The sequence below is a fragment of the Xiphias gladius genome, chromosome 21, assembly GCF_016859285.1.
Source record: "Xiphias gladius isolate SHS-SW01 ecotype Sanya breed wild chromosome 21, ASM1685928v1, whole genome shotgun sequence".
Lineage (NCBI taxonomy): Eukaryota > Metazoa > Chordata > Actinopteri > Istiophoriformes > Xiphiidae > Xiphias > Xiphias gladius.
This window is the reverse complement of record NC_053420.1, coordinates 11,725,675-11,738,187: the sequence shown is the minus strand read 5'-3', so window position 1 is coordinate 11,738,187 and position 12,513 is coordinate 11,725,675. Positions and strand designations below refer to the sequence as shown.

The following is a 12,513-nucleotide window of genomic DNA, read 5'->3' as shown; positions in this document are numbered from 1 at the left end:
ATGTTACAGAAAATCAACAGTGATCATACGAGTGGAAAAAGCAAAAAATGCAAAGAGCTGGTGGTGAAGGAGTCTCAAGTGAGGTGCCTTAATTTTGTCACCAGAAAAATATACAGGGTTAGTAAAAAGGATCGCAATCATATCCATGAATGAATAAATGACTAAAGCATCTAGGAAATGCCCCATGGCCTTTTATGTTGTTGGCAGATTAGATGCAGTAAATGCAGGATTTTTGATTGGTAGATTTAATTGAGATTTGATTAATTGAAAATATCAGTGCACATCTGAACTCGCGGTACAGCAGACACAAAGACAGCAACACTTGAAACCCTTCTGTCAGCGGTCAAATGTAAGTACCAAGTGGGTGGGAACAAAGGCAGCAGCTAATGAGTATTTTAGTCATTATCGATTAACCTCTAATTTTCTAAATTATTTTAGTCAAATGATCATCAAAAAAAATAGTGAAAAATGCCCATCACAAATTCCGAAAGCCCAAGATGACATATTCAAATTGCTTGTTTTGTCCAACCAACGATCCAAAACTGAGAGATCTTGAGTTTACTGTCATAGAAGACTAAGGAAAGACGATAACATTCACTTTCCAGAGGCTGGCGCCAAAGAAATGACTTAAATGATTGATCAATTATAAAACCACTGCTGACTAATTTTAAGTGATCCATTCATCAACTAATTGATTCAGCTCTAGTTTAATCTTACCTGCACAAGATGACAGGAATTCACAAAAAGCTACTCAAACCAAGATACAGTATGAACAGCATCTTTTAAGATGTTAAAACTATGAGCATTACTTCTTCATTCCAAAAAGTTTTAGACTTTGATACCACAATTCTTAAGGTCTAAGGGGTAACCACATACCGGTGTCCTACCAGACTGTTCACCCTTGTTGTGATTTATGTTACAACAAATGATGCACAACAGAGAATGGCCATCTTACACTACAGCTGTCAAAGGTCAGAGGTCACATTGGCTTAGCTGAACATACAAGCTCCCTCTTGTTACAGATCACTACTCTCTTGTTTAAAATCCTTTGCAAAATACAAAAATAGCTACAGTTTACTCGTTTGTGCGGTTATGACAAAAAAATAATAAACAAAGAAGGTTAAGGCTCTGTAACAGAACAAATGAAACAGTAATTATGGAAGATACTGTATGTAAGGCTTCGTAATCCACAATCATTATTAAATAGGAGAAAAAGGAATGAAAAGAAAAAATAGGACAAAGAGACCCAGCACATATTAAATTGTGCATGCCTGAAATGAGCCCCTGAATCTCCTGTCATATCATTATATCAGATTCACTGTTTTATAGTGTTTGAATGTATTTGAGAGAAGTGGCAGATATAAAGCTCCAGGTGGCTTTTACTGGCTGGTAAATCTGGTTCAAAAGTCCATCCTTTTATGTCTGCGAGTGCAAATCGTTTGAAGTTTACCAGTTCTCATTTGTCTTGGTCCAAGATTATTGCTGCAATCTAACACAAAGTTGTGCAACACTGCACGGCACTCATCCCTGAACAGCACTGTGTATCTTTCAAAGTACTAGCTGTGGTTAGTTAACGGTGTCATGCGCCCAAATCATTACTCTTCCATCACTACTGACAGCCTCGAACGAGCAGGACATCTGAGTGGGGTTCTCTATCAGAATTAGACCGATATTACATCACATTACATTCATGTGGCAGACACTTGTTAGTCACCAACAAGAAGTGCAATCAACCTCCACAGGAACAGGAAAAAAAAAATTGTTAGTGCCTCCCTCCCGATCAAACATCTCGAGGACATCATGAGGCTGAAGATGTAGAGCTTTAATTGACTGCTTTTTATTTTTTTCCCCACTAAGCCTTACACCGAAGTTTATTTTGTTTCCACACCCAGCTCTAATGAAGACGCAGCTGTGTCGGGTTCCACTTAAGCACAGCGCTGCTTTGAGCTAAATGTCAGCATGCTAACATGCTCTCAATGACAATACTAACATGCTGCGGTTTAGCAGGTATAATGTTTATCATGTTATTGATCTTAGCTCAGCACGCTATCGTGCCCCCTGTGAGAGAGACTGTCACAACCTGTTAAAAATACAGGTTGACTACACAAGAGACAGAAAAGGGCATGTAAAGCTAAACGTTTTTACTACTTAATTAGCATTAAAATTCTATATCACTGGAAGGAATATTGTCAGTAGTAAATAAAGGAGGTGAAAGTGTTCATCTGACTGACACATAAGTAAGTAAGGTTTTTGGTAAATGGAGTTTGACACCAAAAATATCGCACTACTACTGTGTAGTAAATGATAGTCTGGTATTCTGCATCCAAAGCAGTGTGTTTGTGAAAGTCCTCCGGCCATCTTTTAATCATCAAGAAAATACTTCTGTTTACACAGAGAGAAGGTCACTGACTGTAAAGATCCAACACAAAGGTCCTACCGACAGGTTGGCTTTTCAATCTACAGTAACTTCCTATTAAACTCCACGAGAGGAGTGGGTTAAATCGCCCTGCTGGTATTTGAAACCAAGAGTAAAGGTTAACTAACATACAGCGTTTTAATGTGTTTCCTCCTATGAAAAAAAAAAAAAATCAGAAAGCTGGAGTGAGAAAGAAGAGTGTGAAAGAAAGAGACAGAGCAGACATCAATGTCGATGGTCAGCGTTTTCTTGAAAAATCGGTTGCATCCGATGAGATGTATTTTTGTTCGTGTTGCACTCATCTTCTTTTCACTCTGCTCTCGTGTGTCTTTTTAATGCCACTCTGTTGCCGCCATATGCCTGGGAGCAGCTAAGCCTCACCACTCTAACAAGGTAGCAGAAGACAAAAACCTCCTCCGAGACTTAATTTGAACACAGATATCTGGAAAGAGAAAAAAAACAGGGGACAAATCCACAAGCCAATTCTCCTTCCAAGGGGCGTTACTCGCCGCTGGAGTATTTTTCTATCCTGAAGTCTGGAGTTATTCTTCTTCTTCTGAATTTCGATGGTGATGATATGGCAGGAAAAAAAGGTGGTGAACCAAAAGCAAAAGCCACATGGCTAAAAATGGGTTGCAGATTTTAAGTGTGGCTTCTCCAACATCAAGTTACAAGTTATGATTTTCAGTGGGGAATAAGTGGTAATTAGTGCGCTGGGTGTTGCCACGTGTGTGGGTGAATAAATAGATTCCAGGGGTGGGAAACACAGAGCTGTAAAAAACTAACTAGGCAAAATACAACTGGGCATGCCACGGCTGATGTTCACGACCACAATTTTTGTGACAGGCAGAAGACAATTTCTTGTCAATTTATTATCCTCATTCTTTGGACATACACAGCTTTTTCCCTTCCATAGGGTATCTTTTTTTAATTATTTATGTATACTATTAAATGCTAAGTGCTTAAGTGCTTATTGTAACTTGCAAAATGAAATGCCTGAAGAAGGACCTTGCACGTAAACATCCATTTCAGACGTGGAATGAACTAGCTTTTTTTTTTGGCATGACCCGATCATCTGGAGCAGTTTGGGGTTCAGTGACTTGTTAAAGGACACTTTGAAAATCAGTTGGGGCTGATGGGGACTGAACGACCTCAAAGTCAGCTAATCACTGGGATGATCTGATTGCCACCAAAATGTTTACCGTGACCTGACCTGATGGTGTTGTCTTGTAAATTTAAATGCTCATTTTGCAGTTGTTTTATATTTGTAGGATCCAACTTTGTAGCTCACTTGAGTTGTTAAAAGTTTTCCCCTTTTCCACAGAGACTCTTGACTCCATTCATATCTGAGTCGTCTGACAACTCTATCAGACGACACAGCGTGTTAAGAGCAAATGTCAGGTCAGTCCATACTCTATGTATGTGCGAGTGGTGACTGTAGTTTCTGACCCCACTGGCTGCTCCTCTGCAGGCTAGCCGCTCTCTGGAGAGGAGCAAAACCTATCAGTCTCAATAGCTGGAGAGCTACGCAGAGAGACACTGAGGTGCTTCAGAGTAATTTCACAGTCATCAGCCCTCATCACTGTGAGAGGCCAGAGGGTTCAGGACGGTGGCAGCCAGAGGGCGAAGAAATGGGCTCAGACTCAGGATGCATCCCTTCCCATCCAATCCTCTCCAGCCTATTCTCTCCTTTCTCATCCCCTCATAACCAAGCCTCTTCAGGGTTTCTCTGGCTAGCAGACAGGCACACACAGAGACACACTTTTTTTAGAACTGGAAACACACACTGGGAAGTTTATTTACATTCATGCAATCGCAAATATTCACACCAACATGTCTTGCTTCTTCCTCTCTCCTTCTCACGACCACACAAACACATATAAACAAACTTCAGCTCGAGTGCACATCGCGTCCTCTGCGGCTTTACTAACTCTGCATCTCCTCACGGCCTAGTGTCTCGCTGCTCCCGCAGCTTCCAGTGAGGAAGTTATATTGACAGGGACACTGTAGTTCAGAGAGGAAAGAAAACACCCTCACACATACGCACACAAGAATAGACACACTTAAACACAAGCACATAAACATGCATACCCCCTAGAACAAAGATCTTAGTTTCAATAACACCATCTACTGTTCAATATACGATAAAGCTTACAAAGTACCCAAAAAACAGCAAATATCCCAACTATAAAACCTGCATACCCATAACCACACATGCACATTTGTCAGCATGCGCTTACACACATGCCCTCTGGTCAGCACAGCAATGCTCTGACTGCAACCGCAGAGAAAAGAAAGAGCAGTGGAAGAATCACAGGAAGCGATTCATCTGCTCCAGCCAATCAGGGATTAAACAGGAGTCAGTCCAGCCAATCTAACCTCTCATTTTATGGCCTTGATGGTAGTGGAGTCAGTCTCAGGTCAAAGTCTAAATCAATCTGTGTGTGTGTTCATTTTTACTTCTCCCTCCATCCCTTTCCTTTTATTCATCAAAAAACAAGGTAATGGGTGCCTCCTTTTATTTCTGTCCCCATCATCAATGCTCGGTTTGGTTGTACTAGCCACTGTTTTGCACATTAGGGGTCTAAATTTCAGCATTGATGCTATTTTTCAAAGACGCTCAAACATAATTCCATTATGACCCACATTTAATTTTCCGTCCTCTTTTTACTTAACCTTCAATTAAAAAAAAAAAGGTTGTTCGAGAGACTCTTTGATAGTGTCGAATAATATTCTTGTAAAAGCAGCTCACAGCCTGTGAACAGTATGCTGGAGCAGCATAGCGTGTGGAGTCATGATGCCTGAGCGAGCATTTGGGGACCAGGGGGAATGAGAGAGGAGATTATCAGGCTCCTGAGCTAGCCAGCTGCCACTGGAGCTGTGTGGGCAACATTACATTCTGCCTCCCTTTGTTTTTATCTCTCTGCCTCTTTCATGGTCATCCTCAATAAACAGCACTGATAGCAAATGTTTCTATGCCCGGGCACTGTAAGCAGTAAGGAAAACTGACAATGCATCTGAATGTCATGGATACAAAGCAAAACCAAGAAGAAAGAAATCTGCTCTGAGTGTGTCCAAATGAGCTGACATTTATTCAGATGTTTGCAAATTACATTAAATGTAAACTTAGTCGTGCAGCAAACAACAAAACTGAGTACACCCCTGGTCAGTATCTCTACAATGTTAAGTAATTACAAATTCTGTCCATTTAATACAGTTTTATTTGATTATAGCCAAAGCCCAAGAAGAATTAAGCCGATTAAACCGATAAATAGCAATGTATGACAAATTAAACCATAATGAAAGGTCCATATTTACAAATCAACTGCACCAAGAGTCGGTCAGACCCTTCATCATTGAGATTCCATTCCTTTATTTGTTTTTTTTAATTTATTTTTATATTTTGTAGGCCCGCCTTTATTTTTGATGACAGTTTCGATCCTCCTGCTCATGGATGATACCAATCTTGCACAGATCTGTGGATAAATGTTCTGCCATTCGTCACAGATGAGTCTTTTCAGCTGCTCTTCGCTGGAGCGGTTTTGTTGCTCTACCTTCCAGTTTGAAATACTCCAGTGGTTTTTCTATATGATTTAAATCAGGGGACAGACTTGGGCAGGTCATAGTTTTCACTTTTCTCTTCTTTAAAAAACTCTTGAGTGATTTTTGCAGTGTGTTTGCAGTGTTTAAGATCATGTCATGTTAGAAAATTCCTCTCATGGCAAGCTTCTTGAGACTGGGAGCTATCTTATCATTCAGTATTTGGGTACACAAACATGCATTCATAGTGCCGTTTATAAATGTCATCTCCTCAACACCTTATTCATTCATGCAGCCCCATATCAGTACACTCCCAACTCCATGTTTTGGGGTCGGCACTATGCATTCACTGTGGTAGTCCTGGCCAGGTCCACTGGACTGCATCTGATACAAACAAATTTGTTTTGGGTTCATCCAACCAAAGAATATACTGCCAACATTCATCAGGCTTCAATTCATGTTCTTTGGCAAAGTTTATACTTGCAGTTTTGGTGCTATTTTGTGAACTGCACAGAAAGGTTTCCCTTTGATACTTCATTGCGCCACGATTCACTAACGTCTCAATTCCTTGACTATGTATAAATTCTAATCTGACCCTACATATGCAGAGTATATTGTTGTATATTCATATATCCGTCCTTAAATGGGAGCACACATTTTGGTTAAATATACATTTCCTGCATCTGAGCGCAAATGTGTAGATGTTTCATATCTCTGGCCACCTCAAGGTTTTTCAGACGAACAGCCACAACATCCTTGTTCACAGTCTAAGAGGCTCAGCAGACTTCCTGGTAATTACACACAGCGCAGCCATGTACAGCAAAAACCCCTTAATGCTGTTCAAACCAGTTCCAAAACCTTTCACACAACACCACCTTTATCTGTGTGTAATGGGGTCACAGCAGAGTCAGCAAAAGTAGCAACACAACTGAAACTTATGTTTTGTTTAGTTTTTTTGGTTTTGTTTTGTTCGATAATATCCTTTTATGCCTGCTGTTTCTATCAAATCTTTATTTAGGTTACATATGAGGGTAAAATCCAACAGGCCATCCAGATAATACAAATCCCAAGCTTTCCACTGATTCTCGTGCCACCTGGAGCTTATACTGTACATGCCAGTTCACAGTCCATGTGGATGTGAATACTGTATCTGTGCGTGTGTATATACAGTGCAGAGCTGCTTCTACAATTTAAGAAATACTATGAAAATACACACTCCTTGTGGTTGTTTCCCTATCTGTAAAGACAGCTTGCACAAGCAAAGACTGTACAGTAGCACAGCCGTGGGCTGTATTTGTTATGATAAAAAGAGTTCAACCTAATTTCAAGTTAAAGTGAATTTAAATTAGATGCCATATCTCAAAGATAAACAGCCTGCTATCTTCCCTGCATCACTGACACACTGTTAGCACTGCCACAGCATTGTGTGACTGTTTGTACTGGAGGAAAACAATTATTATCTACAAATAGGGGGGCGCCATCCGTAGAAATTTTAATTAAAAGACTGGCACAATTTCATCTCCATGTGATAACTCCATTATTTCCCACTGATAAAACAGTCTTCTAGCAGAACAAATTCAGTTCGAACGGAGTGACTTCCCCTGGCAGTTTAAGTGGACAGGGCCAGCTAATCGTTTTCCTGACCTTGGCATTTTGACATCCAGCTGAAGTAGTGAGGTGAGTCTGAAATTAAAGTAATTATTCAAATGTGGCGTCACTGATCTTTGTGCTGAGTTTCACTCTGAGCTCATGAATGAAACCCCAACATATTTTAAGTTAGTTGCTTTGTTACAATGATAATAAATCCACAGTGGTTATTTTTTGTGTGCCCACTGGTCGTGTGTAAGTGCACTTTTGTAGCTTGTGTCATCATTTTCAAAACACTGAGCACTTTCCCCATGAATCTATGCTTCTGTTTTCTACTTTGCACATATAATAAATATTTTTTACTGCCCTTACCTTCATCCGGATCATTCCTGGCCGATGCCTCCAGAAGTGCCACGCTGGCGGCAAACGACACATGCCTCTTGGAATCTGCTTGATGGAGGTTGTTGGCGTTGCGTCCCTTCTTGTCTGCCTTTCTCTTCTTGCTCTGCATCTCCTTCTCGTACACGGCCCATCTCTTCAGCTGCTGTGTACGGCGCTTCTGGGCCGCCCGCAGCCTCTCCAGACTGGGCACCTTGTCCAGCTGCTGCAGCTCCTGGATCAGCTCCAAGTGGTTGGCCATGATGCCAGGGGACAGGACGGCAGTAGTTGGTGATGGTGGAGGGGTGAAATTAGGGGAGAATGTATTTTTTTAGCGGGGGCTGCACCTTCGGCTGTGGCCTCCTCCCATCATCGTCACCATCATCCTTTCAGCAGTGGTAAACTTCCTGGGAGAGGAGACAGAAGGGGAGAAGCTGAGCCAAGGCTCATAAACATATCAGCAACTTTTTTCTTCTACTTATTTACATCAATAAATAAAATGTGGTAGTCTGATGCAGTGTAACACTTGTAGTAAATCTTTGGCCACTAGGGAAACATGGACATTTTTAAGTGAGCATGGTCTGATGCACCAAAGAAAATTGCACAGCGGTGCATTTTAGTGGCCTAGTTAGAGAGACCCCAAGTTCAAGCTACCATACAACCAAGCACTGGATAACTGTTTTCAGGTTGTCTGACTTATTTCTTTGAAACAGATTGTGTATTGTGATGCCAAAAGATCTGAATAAAGTCCTATTTCTGTTCTATCCAACAGTGTGGTTCAGATCAAGGTTAAACAAAAATGAAAGCAATATTTTATTCTCATAAATGCTCCATTTTCTTCCATTATTGTGCATGATTTTCCAACCATCAAGATGATTCCTTTTAGCGTTCAGGTAAGGGGACAAATGTCCCTCTACAAGAATGAAGGCAAATTTCTCTATTTTTATCTAAATGGCTGAGCGGGGGTTGCAGTCGCAATTTTCCATTTACTTTGTGAGCCGTTACAGACCTCTTTCTACCATCCTCCATGAAGGTTAACCGCTTCCTGAGTGCTACAAGTAGATGCCAGTATGATGAGAAACTGATAATGAGGGAAAAAAACAGTACTAAGGCAGTGAGCTGAAGCGGGGATTTTTCATGTTGTTGTTACCTCGATGTACTCTGGCTAAACGTAATCATGAACAAAAGGCTCTTTTGTTTCCGTCTGACAATTTAAAGCTACACTGTCAGTGAAGCAACAAAAACCAGCTTTAGCTTCTCATAATATTTTAGAAATCTACCAAGAAAGCAGCAAACCGTGTGTTCAGTGATTCTATGGAAATCTACAAATAATTGTCTACATCGCTTTCAATATTACAGGTCTAAAGCCGAACCAGTCACATTTGAAATGTGAGTTAAATACAGTATATACAGACTAAATACAAACATTGAGTGTTTTGTGGTCCGACTAAGTGATTGAGCTTAGTCTGACCACTTCCTTTGAACAGCACTCTTAACAATGTACGGACATTTTAACAGCCAGAGAACATTCTCCTGATAAAAATCCAGCCCTTCGTAATCACTTTGTACACAAACACCTACACACATACCAAAACAAATTAAATTTTATATGACTTCCATGGCTTTACAAAAAAAAATATGCATGTTTTATGAATGACAAAAGCTCTTACTTACTATTTCACACATGCTGATAAACATTTCCTCATGTCTGCAACCCTTCACTAATGAAATCCTACAGTCCAGTGGCATCGCCTGATGAAGTGTGATGTGCCGCCACATCAAGTCTGTCTGCCCCCAACCTTATCTTACACTTCCTTTGCAGTTTTACAAACACCTACCTAGCTGCTAAAGATATGGACAGGAAACAAGCAGTATAATCACTTCCTACAGCATCACTTTCAGTCCTCAGTTTGCCAGTGCGGCGTGTGTGTGTGTGTGTGTGTGTGTGTGTGTGTTGCATTATCAATTGGCAGGCAAGTGAATAACTCAAAAAGATACCAGAATACAACTAAACCTTTCCAAACCATTGATTCTCAAACCTTGAGATGCACCATTCCTTGGCTTTCCTCTATAACAAAACCTATTTACCAGATGATAAGTGGAGATAGAGACGATAAGAGCTTATGTGAAAGAGCTGAGGAGTGTCTTTAACTCAGCAAATTGATTTACAGCAAATGATTTGTAAAGACTGGGTCAGGATCCAAAGGTCGATCACAGGAGGATTAGCAGCAGGGTCTCAAATTATCCAGGAGGAATTTCAAACTAAAGCTGTCAGCAATTTTTTTTTCCCCGCAAAGTCTTTCAGGGAAGACAGACAGCAGATGCAGAAGTACCGAGCGCTAAAAAGGTCTCTACCACAGTTTCATTTGTTGGTTTGAATAAAGGTCTGTAGAAAAGATTTTGGGGGGGGGGGGATTATGAGCCAGTACAAGTTAAAAAGCTATTAGTTAAGTATTGGCAATGTGGAATCTTTTCACAACTTAGCAGGATTTTTAAGATCTTCCTAAATTGTGGTCATTATGTCAATATTTATCATTTTGTCTAAGTTCTATCATCAACATAGCTTTCTCCTTAATTTCCTGTATGTAAATATATTCTGAAAGCACCATTACTTATCTCCAGAACAGTGTGATATTATCAATTAAGGTCATTAATATTGTGAAACTGTTTGTTCTGTCAGTGTCTCCTGTTCCTGAGGCACTGTCCCCACTGACAGAGGCACATCCATTCAAGTAATGACATGAAACAGATCTTTCAGCTCATTATGATGCACCGTCTGTGCTAAAACCATGCTGAAAAAGAAGACTGCTCAGATGATTTGGAAAACTGTGATAAACGTTCAAGAACAAGGCCACACAGAGCTCATTGCATGTGTCCATCCATGGTGTGTTTCATTTTTATGGACATACTTTATTATGCAAAATGCTGGATTTTACAAGGTAAAAGGTTCCTCTGAAGCACCGTGAATGGATCTAGACAATGTGTTTCCCCTCGCTCTGTTTTCCTCTGACATGTGAGCGCAGCGGGCAAACTGAATTAACTTCAGACAGGACGTGTGACAAACTAGAAACATCCAGTGTTTTCTTTAGCTGTCTTTGATGGTCAATGACATTAGGGCCGGCAATATGAAACCCCTGAGCTCCTGCAGATCCAATCAGGGGAATCAGAGCACAGGTAATGGTATTACTCATACAAACATAAAAACACACACACAAAAAAAACAAAAAACAAAAAACAACACCAATCAGTGAGATTAAAGCCAGAGACAAAAAAGCAACACACAAATATCTGCATTAATCAGCAGCTGATAACTACAAAAACTTCACTATCGGTCAGCGTTCACAACACATTCTGTTCAAGACTTGATTCTTGTAAAAGTTTACAGATACAGCGCAGACAGATAATGAGCGGAGCATAATTTAAAAAATAATCATCATGTTTTATTTATACAGCCCAACAGCAAAAATCACAAATTTGCCTTGAGGGAATTCACAATGTGTCGAGCAATTATAAAACATTTTATAAAATGTCAGAAAATAGAGAAAAATGCCCAAAATCCCAATTTCACAGCCTAAATTAACACCTTAAATATCTTGTTTTGTCCGATCAGCAGTCTAAAACCAAAAAAATATTTAATTTACACTAACAAAACAAAAGGGAAAAGAATAAAATCAGCACACGTTAGAAGCTGGAACCAGAGAATATTTTGTATTTTTGCTTAATAAATAAATACAACAATTAACACATGGTCAAAGTTGTTGACTATTAATTTTCTCTCCATCGACCAATTTTTTAAGGTCTAGTGTCCTCCCTAAAAAGATGCTAAAGAACGGTGTTTGTTAGTAAATATGCAAATGCATGCAATAAATCTATCATAAAGTATCAGGTCTCTGCCAATGACACTTAATTATTATTGCATTATCCCTTAAGATCAAATTAACATGCAATACTGTAATAATTTACACTGCGTTTCTAATTTCTTTTGTGGAAACACCATAATTCTTGCAGAACTCCTGACTTTACCCCCCCCCCCTCCCTAAAAAAAAAACACAAAATAAAAAACCCACCCAGACTTCTGAAACCAACCTTACCACAAAATAAAAATCATCAGTGGGAGACGATACTGCCAAATTAGCACGTACTCTCCAAGAATATCACAGATCAAAGACTGATATCCGTATTCCTACTCTCTCACAAGCAACCAAAACCCCATGAGTAAAAAAGGACAGCGAGCTGCTGGGCACCAACGCTCTCTCGATAGGAAACTAGTGCCTCAGCAAGCACAGCGGTTTCACTGTTTCACTGTGACGTCTTGCCAGCTTAAGCTGTTAATCAAGTGGCATGTGGAAAACAACACGGGGGGTATAAAGATGTTTCGTTTTGACTATTTGACCGGCACATCGACCGACAGCTTTCTGACAGATGAGAATAATGTGAAATTTAAGAGGGAAGCCTACATGCTGATATGTAGTCCTGATTCAGTAACATTAACAACAGGTGAACAAGAAAATGACCCTAGCACAGCCCTTGGCATTTTTTTTTAAACAGGTGAAGATAGAAGAAAATAAATCATTTGCTGCCCCACGGGGAGA

General features: G+C 40.1%; 1 protein-coding gene across 2 annotated transcripts in view; it reads right to left on the bottom strand.

Annotated features, from left to right (window-relative positions):
- ppp1r16b (protein phosphatase 1, regulatory subunit 16B) overlaps positions 1 to 12,513 on the bottom strand; it is an 83,505-nt gene that overhangs the window by 47,746 nt on the left and 23,246 nt on the right. The window contains exons 1-2 of one of the 2 annotated variants that reach the window (XM_040116166.1): positions 9,596 to 9,704; positions 7,916 to 8,328 (exon numbers count right to left, since the gene is read on the bottom strand). In XM_040116166.1, the coding sequence (XP_039972100.1) occupies positions 7,916 to 8,183 (268 nt within the window). In that variant the 5' untranslated portion in view covers positions 8,184 to 8,328; positions 9,596 to 9,704. Of the gene's footprint in view, positions 1 to 7,915; positions 8,329 to 9,595; positions 9,705 to 12,513 lie in introns of those variants that run through there. The other variant, XM_040116165.1, reaches the window with a different exon arrangement.